Source organism: Taurulus bubalis (assembly GCF_910589615.1).
Source record: "Taurulus bubalis genome assembly, chromosome: 7".
Classification (NCBI taxonomy): domain Eukaryota; kingdom Metazoa; phylum Chordata; class Actinopteri; order Perciformes; family Cottidae; genus Taurulus; species Taurulus bubalis.
In genome coordinates, this window is record NC_136595.1 from 26401905 (window position 1) to 26416027 (window position 14123).

The 14123-nt window shown below is 45.5% G+C and overlaps 2 protein-coding genes across 2 annotated transcripts in view; both read right to left on the bottom strand.

The window, feature by feature from the left end:
- rabggta (Rab geranylgeranyltransferase subunit alpha) overlaps nt 1-643 on the bottom strand; it is a gene marked incomplete at both ends in the record, with an annotated part of 10550 nt that extends 9907 nt beyond the window's left edge. The window contains 2 exons of the mRNA XM_079220851.1: nt 32-142; nt 422-643. Coding sequence (XP_079076977.1) covers nt 32-142; nt 422-643 — 333 coding nt within the window. The remainder of the gene's footprint in view (nt 1-31; nt 143-421) is intronic.
- Nucleotides 644-3955: 3312 nt separating this feature from the next.
- Nucleotides 3956-12911, bottom strand: LOC306738997 (GTPase IMAP family member 8-like). The gene is made up of 6 exons (XM_079220934.1): nt 12777-12911; nt 10644-11363; nt 9378-10076; nt 7779-8558; nt 7545-7697; nt 3956-5098 (listed from the first exon to the last, which is right to left on the bottom strand). Exons 1-6 carry the CDS (start codon nt 12790-12792, stop codon nt 4905-4907), a joined length of 2562 nt encoding a protein of 853 aa, XP_079077060.1. The 5' UTR covers nt 12793-12911; the 3' UTR covers nt 3956-4904.
- Nucleotides 12912-14123: the final 1212 nt, after the last annotated feature.

Sequence of the window (14123 nt, forward strand, 5' to 3'; positions counted from 1 at the left end):
CATATTGCATGAGAGGAGTAATGATGAGGACCTTAGAGAAGCAGGCGTCTCGTGCCGCCACGTAGACCTTCAGCTTCTTCTCCCGCTCCTTCCTCTTCTCCTCCTCCTGCTGGGCCGTAGACTTCACCTTCACTCGGCCATGCTGTCAGAAACAACAACAATAGCATAATATATACTTACTTAATGTTAGCATTTAGTTAATTTACTCACAAGTATTAGTCCTTCATCATTCTAGGTGTTTGCTTATTTAGTTTAGATTGTTTTGATATATTAGGACAGCTTTTTCTTTTAATAGTTTTGTGTTTAGTTTAATTTTTTTTTTTTTTTCCAGGTATACTTAGCTTTTTGGTTTGTTCTTTTGTTTATGGATTGGGAAACACTGTGGACACCTGGGGTTATATATAAGAGGCAGGTACAGGACCAGCATGCACCTGGGGTTGTATATAAGAGGCAGGTACAGGACCAGCATGCACCTGGGGTTGTATATAAGAGGCAGGTACAGGACCAGCATGCACCTGAGGTTGTATATAAAAGCAGGCAGGTACAGGACCAGCATGCACCTGGGGTTGTATATAAGAGGCAGGTACAGGACCAGCATGCACTTGAGGTTGTATATAAAAGCAGGCAGGTACAGGACCAGCATGCACCTGGGGTTGTATATAAGAGGAGGCAGGTAAAGGACCAGCATGCACCTGGGGTTGTATATAAAAGCAGGCAGGTACAGGACCAGCATGCACCTGGGGTTGTATATAAGAGGAGGCAGGTAAAGGACCAGCATGCACCTGGGGTTGTATATAAGAGGAGGCAGGTAAAGGACCAGCATGCACCTGGGGTTGTATATAAGAGGAGGCAGGTAAAGGACCAGCATGCACCTGGGGTTGTATATAAGAGGAGGCAGGTAAAGGACCAGCATGCACCTGGGGTTGTATATAAGAGGAGGCAGGTACAGGACCAGCATGCACCTGGGGTTGTATATAAGAGGAGGCAGGTACAGGACCAGTATGCACCTGGGTGGGCCTATGTTTTTTTTTTGTTTACCAGAGCAGGAGACAATAGAATCCCACCATGCACAATATGAACCATCACATGCACAATATGAACCATCACATGCACAATATGAACCATCACATGCACAATATGAACCACTACAGTGCATATGCATATCTCAACATTGCATTGAGCCAATGATACATCTCTTACCATCCTTCCTGTTTGTGCAGAAGACTTTTCCCCCCAAAAGATCTGTTTGAGATGGAAAAAGAGCAGTTATAGTCAGGATTGTGTTATTAATAACGTATATCTATATGTTTAAATATTTAGTGAAAACACAGAACCCTGAGTCTGCAGTTAGCAGCCTTATTAGCCTCGTTCCCAGTAAACAACACTGGGCTGAAGAGCAGAACAACAGTCGCCTCCGACTATAATACATTTATATTTATATAATATATCATTTCTCGACCCACGAGCACCAACCGCCGCGCAGTTCATGTCACGAGACACGCACCTGGTCGCTCCTTTCCTCGGCTTGTTGTGTGAGAGTGTGTATCGGGGTGTAGTTTGATTTGTCGTGTCACTATCAGGCTTTCTGACAACTACAATTACTCACTTCCGGCTCAGGAAATTGACGTCAGAGGACCGCGTCAGAGGAAAACGTCATTTCGCGACGGCGGCGGCTCTGTCGCCCTCTGGTGGAAGAAACGGCAAACAGCAGCAACACGCATAATACAGTATAATCAATACTGCGGTCAAGCCAACCAGAACTGACTTCAAAATAAGAGCAAACTTCCGGTGACTGCAAACTGTATTCCAAGGACGTTTTATATTTATATTGTGTGCATACAGGTATAAATAATAATCTTGACAGCAGGCCACCTTTGAAGGTAACTCTTCCAATATCAGGACATTCTGATTTCAAAATAAAAGCTCTAGAAAATCACATTAACGAGCTAATGCGTCTTAAATTTCAGATTATATTCGAAAGGCAATGGACCATAGTTACACACTAATTACACTTCAGATTAATATTAGAGCACTTTAATATGTCACTCAGCGACAATCAAGACACTCTGATGTTGCATTACAAAATAAAAGCCCTTCAAAATCTCCATGAGCTGATTTCAAATCAATTATGAGACACATTACTTCTAATTTCAGATTAGATTAGAAATAAAATGACCAATAGTTACACTCTAGTACTCTAGTAGTATATAATATAATATTCTGAAATGGGCCATTATACATAATGGGTACTTTTTGTACTTTGAGTATATTTAGATACTAATACTTTTGTACTTTTACTAAATATGTTTGAATGAAGCTTTTTCAGTTGTAACTGAGTATTTCTACCATTAATATTGTTACTTTTACTTCAGTAAAATATCACAATACTTCTTCCTTCTACTGCTACAAGGTATAAATACTCCGTTACAAGTAAATGCTTTCAGTGTATGCATCAAACTATAATTAAAGTAACAAGAGTAAAAGTACAAATTTTGCAGAGTCATATAGTATATTATAATGCACTATATTTAACAATGCTTATTAAATATATATAAAGAAGAAAGAGGAGAGAAAAAAGAGAATCTAAACATTTATAGTGCAAGTTAAAACAAGGCATAACATATATAATAGAGTAATATAAATCAGATAGTAATTGTCAATGAATACAGTGAGTGTAGTAAATGAATATGCATAATGATAAGTATTCATCAAGAGGTGTTAAACAGTCTTCTGTTGATTAATCTGTTATAATTAACTTCAAGGCTTCAATTACTTATCAAATTAAAAGCCTTTCACTAAACAGCCGCCTCGAACATTTCCCTTTTTAATGAATCCTGATGACAATTTATACAAAGTGTGATTTCAAAATGACGAGGTAATAAAAACACGAAGACAGAAACTAAACCTTCAACATGTAAACAAACTGCTCCTCGTGTGTTTTATTCATTTAGTGCAGGAACATTACAATTACACGCCGACATTAACATGCAAAGAGGTTTTTTTATTCTTTTATATAGAGAGAGGAGAAAAAAATGCACTACCTGCTGAATTTCAACATCTTGGTGGAGAAATTCTGCAGCTTCTATATGAATAAAAACCCTGGAATTTCTTTATAATTCAAAATAAACAGCATTTATCTCTTTATCAGCAATTATCTCTGTAAGAATTCTTCATCACAATCAAATAACAAGTTTGTTACATTATAAAAACAATAGTTTGTTTAAATCACCAAAAGAAGAGCAGGAGATCTGGTTAATGATTGTAATGTTTTATTAGAGCTTCTCTTATAACGGTTCCATCATTATGATGATGACATCACAGGATATGACATCACAGGACATGAGATGACATCATTTCACACAATCAGTTATATTTACATCGACTCATATTGAAGATTTATTTGACTTCATGCATCAGAACTTTGTCTCTGCAGCAGAAACAATATTAATGAAGCAGAAGAATCTGAAGAAGCTCTCGAGGTCCAGCGACCAGTAATATATGGTCTCCTTCCTCACTTCCTTCCTTCTCTCTTCTTCCTTCCTTTGTCCTACCTTCCTCTCTTTCTTTCCCTCTTTCTTGCTTTTTTATTTCCTCATTTCCCCTCTTCCTTCCTTCTTTCTTTCCTTCCTCTCTTTCTTTCCCTCCTCCTTCCTTCTTTCTCTTTCTTCCCTCCTTTCCTTCTTTCTTTTCATCCTCTCTTCCTTCCATTCTTTCATTTTTTTCTTTCTTTCTTCTTTTCCCTTCTCTCTCTTCCTCTCTTCCTGTCTGTCTGTCTGTCTGTCTTCCTGTCTCTCTTCCTGTCTGTCTGTCTCTCTTCCTGTCTGTCTATCTCTTTTCCTGTCTCTCTTCCTGTCTGTCTGTCTGTCTCTCTTCCTGTCTGTCTGTCTGTCTTCCTGTCTGTCTGTCAGTCTCTTTTCCTGTACTCTTCCTGTCTGTCTGTCTGTCTCTCTTCCTGTCTGTCTGTCTGTCTCTCTTCCTGTCTGTCTGTCTGTCTGTCTTCCTGTCTCTCTTCCTGTCTCTCTTCCTGTCTGCCTGTCTGTCTCTCTTCCTGTCTGTCTGTCTGTCTCTCTTCCTGTCTGTCTGTCTGTCTGTCTTCCTGTCTCTCTTCCTGTCTCTCTTCCTGTCTGTCTGTCTCTTTTCCTGTCTGTCTGTCTGTCTCTCTTCCTGTCTGTCTGTCTGTCTGTCTTCCTGTCTCTCTTCCTGTCTGTCTGTCTCTCTTCCTGTCTGTCTGTCTGTCTGTCTTCCTGTCTCTCTTCCTGTCTGTCTGTCTGTCTCTCTTCCTGTCTGTCTGTCCAGAATCAGAATCCGGTTTATTGCCAAGAAGGTTTTCACGTCCATGGAATTAACTTTTCTGCAAAAATTAAACATATAGAGAAAATACAATATGAAATAAAAGTATGTACAAAAACCAGGGCAGATAAATATAGATCAAAATAAAATTACAGTAAAAATACAAAAATATAAATTGTTTTGGCTAATCTTTATAACAAGTTGACTGTATTTCATGTCAACAACGGCAGCGAAATAAAAACTTGTTTTGTCATCGTGAGACATGCTGGTTGCAGACGGTACTTTCACCAGTGAACAGAATATTAAGGCCAAAATGAAACCTGAGGAAGGAAGAAGGCGGCAGTAGTTCAGTGAAAACATCACATTTTACCTCCTCGCAGCACGTAACCTCGTGCCCTAGATATCTATGGAATATACGTCACACATAGTATTGCATATCTGTCAGAGTTTGATAACTGAACACATCATTTTGCATGTGAAGACAGTTTAGAAGACGATGACTCAGACAGCACTGAATGCGCAGGTAGACAATCCACGGCCCGCCACTGTGTTTAACCGAGGCCTTCCTCCATTGAAAACAGAAGTTAATGAATTAATTTTTTTTCCATTTTCATTCATGAATCTTCTTCTAAGTCAGAGTCCAGTTCGTGCGGCCCCACAGATCTGTAGCCAGACGTCTGAGAGAAGTTCAGGGTCATCTGGTTGTCGACGTTTCTTCCGATCTGCAGCGTGGACAGCCAACTAAGAACGTTACCGAAGTGGCTCGTTGGATTCGCTCCAGAAGATGGACCTGGACTCTCTGCTTTCACTGTGGAAGAGACGAACACACGAAACCCTGTGAGGTCACGCTCAGTGCAGCTGGACGGGAGAAGCCCCGCCCCTTCAGGTGGAGCATCATGGGACATTATTTCAGAATATATATGAAGGTGTAGTCAACTTTAAAAAATGTATTAATAAATAAGGTTTAGAAAAAGATCGTGAATTACAACATTTTATTGAGGAAAAGATCGTGAATTACTAAATAAGGTAAGAGAAAGATCGTGAATTACTAAATAAGGTAAGAGAAAGATCGTGAATTACTAAATTAGGTTGCAGAAAAGATTGTGAAATATTAAATTAGGTTTAGGAAAAGATTGTAAATCATTCAATTAGGTTTAGGAAAAGATCATAAATTAGGTTTAGGAAAAGATCGTGAAATACTAAGGGAGGTGAGGAAAAGATTGTAATTTAGGTTTAGGAAAATATTGTGAAATATGAAAGAAGGTTTAGGAAAAGAACGTCTGGCGGAGGATCCTGTCCGGGAGGTCTTCAACTCCCCCCTCCGGAAGAACTTCTCACAAATCCCGAGGGAGGCTGGGGACATGGAACCCGAGTGGACCATGTTCAAAGCCTCTATTGTGGACGCGGCTGCTCGGGGCTGTGGCCGGAAGGTCATCGGTGCCTGTCGTGGCGGCAACCCGAGAACCCGGTGGTGGACACGGGGGGTGAGGGAAGCCGTCAAACTGAAGAAGGAGGCCTTTCGGGCCTGGCTGGCCCAGGGGTCTCCTGAAGCAGCTGAAGGGTACTGGCAGGCCACAAGGGCTGCATCTGCGATGGTCGCGGATGCTAAAACTCGGGCATGGGAGGAGTTCGGGGAGGCCATGGAGAAGGACTTTCGGTTGGCCTCAAGGAAGTTTTGGCAAACCATCCGACGGCTCAGGAAGGGAAAGCAGGGGCTACCCCAGGCTGTTCTCAGCAGGGGGGGGGGACTGCTGACCCGGACTGAGGACATCGTCGGGCGGTGGAAAGAGCACTTTGAGGAACTCTTAAACCCGGCCAACATGTCCCCCGGAGAGGGGGCAGCGCTGGAAGACTTTGGGGTGGTTTCACCCATATCCCTGGCAGAGGTCGCTAAGGTAGTCAAAAAGCTCCTTGGTGGCAAGGCGCCATGGGTGGATGAGATCCGCCCTGAGATGCTGAAAGCGCTGGACATTGTTGGGCTGTCTTGGTTGACACGCCTTTTCAGTGTCGCATGGGGGTCGGGAACAGTGCCCATGGACTGGCAGACCGGGGTGGTGGTTCCCATCTTCAAGAAGGGGGACCGGAGAGTGTGCTCAAACTATCGTGGCATCACACTGCTCAGCCTCCCGGGAAAAGCTTATGCCAGGGTGCTGGAAAGGAGGCTCCGACCGCTTGTCGAACCTCAGATTCAAGACGAGCAGTGCGGATTCCGTCCCGGTCGTGGAACAGTGGACCAGCTCTTTACCCTTGCAAGACTACTGGAGGGGTCCTGGGAGTTTACCCAACCAGTCTACATGTGCTTTGTAGACTTGGAGAAGGCTTTCGACCGGGTCCCTCGGGGGGTTTTGTGGGGGGTGCTGCGGGAGTATGGAGTGCTGGACCCGTTGGCACGGGCCATCCGGTCTCTGTACGCCTGCAGTAGGAGCTGTCTTCGTATCCTCGGGCTCAGCCTTAGAGATAGGGTAAGGAGCTCGGACATCAGGGGGGAGCTTGGAGTCGAGTCACTGCTCCTTCGTGTCGAAAGGAGTCAGCTGAGGTGGTTCGGGCATTTAGTCAGGATGCCTCCTGGACGCCTCCCATTAGAGGTTTTACAGGCACGTCCAACTGGCAGGAGACCCCGGGGAAGACCGAGGACACGCTGGAGGGATTATATCTCCCGGCTGGCCTTGGAACGCCTCGGGATCCCCCAGAATGAGCTGGAAAGTGTTGCAGGTGAGAGGGAAGCCTGGGTCGGCCTGCTGAACCTGCTGCCACCGCGACCCGACCCCGGATAAGCGGCTGATAATGGATGGATGGATGGATGGTTTAGGAAAAGATGGTGAAATATGAAAGAAGGTTTAGGAAAAGATTGTGAAAAACCAAATTCGGTTAAGGAAAAAATCGTAAATTAGGTTTAGAAAAATATCGTGAAATACTAAAGAAGTTAGTTACTTAGTTTGGTTTAGGAAAAGATCGTGAAATACTTAATTAGGTTTAGGAAAAGATGATCGTTCGGGTAAAATAACTACAGAAGTTACAGAACTACGCAAATAAAGTGAAATAAATCCACCTTGTCTTCTCATTTCATGAGGAATGAACAACCTGACTGAAAGATCAGCGTTTGATGGATGATGCTAACTCGGCTATTATGATCGGACGAGAATCACGTGACTAGCGACTGACGTGACACAATGTCTCCGTTCTCTATCGTATGTGTTTTTCCTGAAACACCGGAAGGGGCGGGACTTAGAAATACGGATCCCATGTTTACTTACAGTCTGGAACGAAGATGTCCATGCTGCTCCGCAGAAGAGTCGAGGTTTTCTCTTTGATCAATTTATCCAGTTTTTCAATTTCATGGCAGAATTTCAAGTATAAGAAGTCCTCCTTCTCCTTTCCATCCTTCCTCTTATGGCCAATACCCTTGGCTAAAAAACAAAAACAAAGATCAGGAACCACAGAATATCGATGGGAGAACTCAAATCGATCATAAAACAATATTCACTCACTCAGTAACTTGGACTTCGGGCCCGCCAGACTCCCCTTGACCTCCGCCAGCAGCTGGACGAGCGTCTCCCTGAAGCCCGCCATGAGCTCCAGCTCCCTCCTCATGTACTCTTCCTGCAGGCGCTGCTTCAGCACCAGCTTCAGCTGCCTCCGCCCGAAGTTTTCCTCGATTCTCAGCTGGGCGTCGTCCATCTCGGGGCGGAAGAGCCGGCCGCCGTTCCCCGCCACCATTTCCTCGATCTTCTCGAACAGCTCGACCACCTGACCCGTGTCCGTCTTCTTGACATTGTTCACGACGTGGTATCTGTTCTCGCACTTGTCTATCAGCCAGCGCAGGGCGCCGTGCTCCCGCTCGATGTGCTCCTCCACGGATTCGTCCGCCAGGTTGTCCCCGTACGTGAACAGGACCACGGCGTGTTTCCAGACGCCGGCGCCGAAGAGGTTCAGGCGGTCCTCCAGGGTGGCCCGCTGGGCCTCTCTGAACGTCAGGTCCAAGGGGACGACCAGCAGGACAGCGTGGACCCCCGAGGGGCTCAGCGAGAGGCCGCGGAGTATTTCCTGGTCGCCTTCTTTGGTGCAGTCGGAAGGGTTCCTCTGCCAACCCGGGGTGTCGATGACCGTGATCAGCCGGCGGGCAACTTCCCCTTTCTCCACCTGACAGGACTCGTTCTCGCTGGGGGCGAACACTTCTTTACGGAGGAGGTTATTTCCTGTTGCGCTCTTTCCAAACGTCTTCTGGCCGAGCATCACGATCATGAGCTCCGGCAGTTCTTTGCTGTTGTCTGAGGAGGAGAAAAAACTAAAAATTACATTCAGTACATACAATGCTAATAGAGTAAATAATAAGTTGCATGATTGCGAGATCAAATTATATATGTTTGAGTGTCAGTTGAACCAGGAGACTTGAAACTAGAGATTGAGACATAAACTCATGTTTACAATGTTTACTGAGGGAATAAATCAAGAGAGAAGTAGAGTCATTTATATATACTTCTATACAGCCAGAGGAGTCGCCCCCTGGTGGTCACTAGAGAGAATGCAGCTTTAACACATGAAGCATATACTTCTATACAACCAGAGGAGTCGACCCTGGTGGTCAGGAGAGAGAATGCCGCTTTAACGCATGAAGCATGTACTTCTATACAACCAGAGGAGTCTCCCCTTGGTGGTCAGGAGAGAGAATGCTTCCCGTTATCCTTGGGGTCATTTTGACTCCAAAGACAACGGGAGGGTTAACACGTGACGCATATACTTCTATACAACCAGAGGAGTCGCTCCCTGGTGGTCACTAGAGAGAATGCAGCTTTAACACATGAAACATATACTTCTATACAACCAGAGGAGTCTCCCCTTGGTGGTCAGGAGAGAGAATGCTTCCCGTTATCCTTGAGGTCATTTTGACTCCAAAGACAACGGGAGGGTTAACACGTGACGCATATACTTCTATACAACCAGAGGAGTCGCCCCCTGGTGGTCAGTAGAGAGAATGCTTCTTCAACACGTGAAGCATATACTTCTATACAACCAGAGGAGTCACTCCCTGGTGGTCAGTAGAGAGAAGCAGTCATTTTCTCATAGACTTTATGAGGAACCATTCATACCTCTGAGAAATTTTCTTTTGGCCACCACTTGGCTTTGCCTCATTTGTGCCGCCTCCACCACGCTTGATCTTCTCTCTTGGATCGTCTGAAATACCTTGACGTCTGGGACAAAGCAGTCCCAACCGTTTCCAGCCACGGTCTCGGTGATCTTCTCCAGCAGCTCGGCGATCTGAGTCCCATCGTCTGCGTTCTTGTTATCGATGACGTGATATCTGTTTCCACACCGGTCGACCAGAGACCTCAGAGCCTCCCCTTCCCCTTCGATGTACTCCTCCACGGTGTGAGTCCCCAGCCAGTCGCCTCTGGTGAAAACCACAATCGTGCGTTCCCACACTTCTTCTCCGAGGAGCTCCACGTGCGACGTCACTGCGTCCAGGTGATTGGCGTTAAACGACGCGTCCACGTCGATGGCCAGCAGGAAGACGTGCGGCCCAGGGAGGCACAGGAACGGACTGCGTGTCACTTCCTCCCTCGTCGCTTCCGGAGTGTCCAGCACGGAGAAGCCTTTCCACCAACCCGGCGTGTCCACGATGGTTATCTCCGTTTCGCCCACGAAACCCTGCCGGGCCACCGAGCGCGCCGTTCTTTTCCCGTCTTCTTGCTCTTTGCAGCCCAGAATGGAGTTCCCTACTGAGGTTTTCCCAACGGTTCGGCTTCCCAAGAGAACCACGCGGAGCTCTGGGAGGGTTTTGCTCTCTTCTTGTGTGACAAAAACAAAGCGAGATTAGTCCTGACTCACCAGTTAATGAACTCAACGTACTCCTTAAGAGCCAAACTAGTGTTTATGTTAAGCAATTCATCAATAAGTATTTAATCTGATATATACTGAAGACTGGAAACTAGAGATTGAGACAAAAACTCATGTTTACAATGTTTACTGAGGGAATAAATCAAGAGAGAAGTAGAGTCATTTATATAGACTTCTATACAACCCCTGGTGGTCAGGAGAGAGAATGCAGCTTTAACATATGAAGCATAGACTTCTATACAACCAGAGGAGTCTCTTCCTGGTGGTCAGGAGAGATAATACAGCTTTAATACATGAAGCATATACTTCTATACAACCAGAGGAGTCGCCCCCTGATGGTCAGGAGAGAGAATGCAGCTTTAACACATGAAGCATATACTTCTATACAACCAGAGGAATCGCCCTTGTGGTCAGTAGAGAGAATGCAGCTTTAACACATGAAGAATAGACTTCTATACAACCAGAGGAGTCGCCACCTGAGAGAATGCAGGTTTTAAAGCATCCATTGTGACACTCACCTGGAATGAGCGTCCTCATTTGTCGCCTCTGTTCTTCGGACATCTTCCTTCTCACTCCCGCCCTCTCGGTCACCTCTCGCTCCTTCTCTTTAATGGCGCTCAGCGTCTGCTCGTCCACCTGGTAGCACTTTCCGCCGTTGTCCCAAGCCACCTCGTCCACCTCCTGCAGCAGCCGCGTCACCTGGCCGTAGTCCGTCCGGTCCTTGTTGTTGAACACGTGGTAGCGGTTCCTGCATCGCTCCGTCAGCCACCGGAGCGAGTCCCCCTCGCTCTCGATGTGCTGCTCAATCGTCTTCCCGCCCAGGAAATCCCCGCAGGTGAAGAGCACCACGGTGTGCCGCCAAACCCGCTCGCCCAGGAGCTTCATGTGCTCCTCCACGGTCCTCCTGCTCTCCGCGGAGAAGGCCGAGTCCACGGGGACGACCAGGAGGAAGGCGTGCGGGCCGGGCGGACACCTGGACGCGTTGAGTTTAAACCGACGCTTGTCGCCCTCCGGGATCTCGGCGAGGGAGAGGGAGCGGCTCCACCCCGGAGCGTCGACCACGACGAGCCGCCGACCCTCCACCAGCGCGTGCCTCACTTCGGTCTGAGAGGTTCTGGTTCGGCCACACTCGAACCTCTCCTTTCTCAGTATGGTGTTGCCAGAGACGCTCTTGCCGGCCCATCGGCCGCCGATCAGGATGAGTCTGACCTCTGACAGGACGGCGCTCTCGCTCCCCTCTGGAAGACAAAATAACTCTTTTTGGAACTTGTGGTGGCTGGGGGCGTGGTTAGGCTCAACTGCAGAGGGGAGGGGAGGAGCGGCTCAGGGAACAGGTGCAGGGGATGAGGCCTAAGTGGCCGGAGCGTGTTACAGAACTTTTTTCTGGGGAACCAGGAACTTTGCGAAACGGCTTCCTTGGCTTGACGATAATGGATTTCGTCGCGATCAATTAGCTTTTTCATTAAAACGACTACAACGTGGTCTCGTGCTGAGCAAGAGAAAAGACACGGCAGGCGGGGTAAACTAGGAAGACGGCGTGATCGCGGCGCTGCCTCGGCCGCTTCTCCTGATTGACAGACGAGGAACGCTCCGGTGAACTTGTGCTTGTCTGGTTCCTTTGGGACTTTGTGTCTGAGTTATTTTTGACTATTAATCCCTTTTCATTTGAGAGACGCAGCCTGAAGATTGTCAGTGAGTTGAGATGTAATAAAACATTTTTAGAATGACCCTGAACTAAAACAAATTCATTTTGATGGAGAAGGAATAAAAAAAACTTTCCTTTGTTACAAAATAAATGAGAAATACAAGAAGTGATGAGACAAGATCGAAAGACTTGTAGGACTTGAGTCATGTTCAGAGGCTGTTATCTGAGCTACAGTATAATCATAAGGATTTTAACATATTTTGTCTACCGTATTTATCTAGATTTATACCTAATTAATCAATCTAATTAATCTACGCCACAAAGTATAAGTCTCAGAACTTGTTTTAGAGCTAAATCGCAGCATTTGTGCATATTTCTATTAAGTATTTACATGAAACCGTTGGGGTGGAGTTTCAAACATCCAAGGAAGAGGATTATTTTATAACCGTGCGGTAATGTAAAAGCGCGGTCTTTCCTTACTGGCAGTCACGTCCGGTTGAACTGGTTTGTGTTGGCATCCGTCTTTAATCTCTTTGTGTTTCTTTCAATGCGAACCAAGACTCACAGTGTGAGAAAGGAATTGACCCATTGTGGACACCGTAGTCCTGCTTTGTTCTTACAGTAAACAACTTATAAAGTGGATGAACTAATGGGAACACCATGAGCTTTGAGAGCTGATCCGAGCTGTAAATAGAAGAAAAAAACCAGGCACCTCAAATGCATCACGAAAAGTGCGCAAAACAAATGTCGGTGTCAACGTTTCCACTTTATCTGATTCACAAGATGGAGGTGAAGTGAGTATTCATGCTTGAACACGCTGATTTGACCCCAAAAACACATCTGCACGTCGCACTGATCGAACATAATCAAAACAATATAAATAAAAAGGCCTTTTGGAAAAAATCAATTTGAACAACATATTGATTCCTTGTTACTTTTAGAGTGCGTAAACGATTGAACCTTGAACTACACACAGAGAACCATTTATCTTTTATAATGAACTCACCGAGATCGTGTTCCATGTTTACCTGTCTTCTCTTCTCAAAGCCCAGTTACAGTCGAGCGTTTCTCCTCAGGAGGAAATCTTTTAAGGAAGCAGGGATTCGGGCATATTTACCGGCCTTCTCTACACGGCTTTCGCGGAACAAGTGAGACAATAAAGCAAACGACTCAGCGTCTCACCTTCCAGTTGAAACCGGTTCCACTGGTTGTACGTAACGCCTAAGAGCCGCTGCTCAAGATAATAATCATAATCATAGACAATAACATGCTTTCACAAGTTTTGTTTTCTTATGCATTGAAGTCTATTTTGGACGTATGACAAGTATGAAAAAGGGAGTAAGACAAAGTAATAGTTGCATTTATGAAAGAGTGCAGAGTCAAAAACAAGCTAAGTAAAGTTTCCTTTCTCTGTTTTATGTTGTCGTTGCAGCAGCAGAGTTTATCACGTCAACAGCATTCTGTGTCTTTTATAAGATTGAACTAACTAACTTCTTTAGCGATGTTTTTTCTTCTTCTTTTCCCAGAAGGCATCAGGTTTCTGCTGTGTTCATTTGTATCTCCGACCTAAACTGTCACCTGATCATGCCAGAGCACGTCTTTGGCAGGTGACACGAAACATTCTTCTCAAACCAGTTTAAAAAAACAGTTTTGGCAAACTGACAAGTCTAAATGTGTCCCTGCAGGGACGTCTTCATCAAGATATGTGCTCACCGACAGATTATATTTGATCTCAAGCTTGTTGTCGAACATATTTGTAAAGAAAGTCAACGTGACTACGATAAGATTTGATCGCACTTTGAACGATTTAAATCAAACCCACAGATATGCATAGTGTGTATTTATTTCTACTTGAATATGCAAGTATGGAAGTATTCAGATTATTTACTTCAGTAGAAGTACTAATACTTTACGACAAGTAAAAGTCCTGCCTTCAGAACTTGACTTAAAGTTACTCCAAGGAGCTTTCATGTTGTGTTGATTCTGTCGCCCCCTGTGGACAAAAGTAGTAGTGTCTCTAAGCACCAGGGTCACGCTTCATATTCTACCAGAGCGTCACATGTTTGTTGCGCTGCCGTCCTGTGAGAACCACGTGTCAATAAAGAGGATCCAAGAGTCTTTTTAAAGAGTTTATTTAGTTTGAGGGTGAATTTGTTCATCGTAAACCATCAAAGATATGCATAACTTCTGTGTGAATCCTTTAAGCTCCAGGGTACGACTGCTTATCCAGCAGATCGGACATCTCCATCCAGGACAGGTCCCACTGCACCTCCGTCACGTCCGGGTCGGTCGCAGTGAGCTCCACTTCTGGAAGCGGCACTTCTGGAAGCTTCTCTTTGGAAAAGGGCCAACA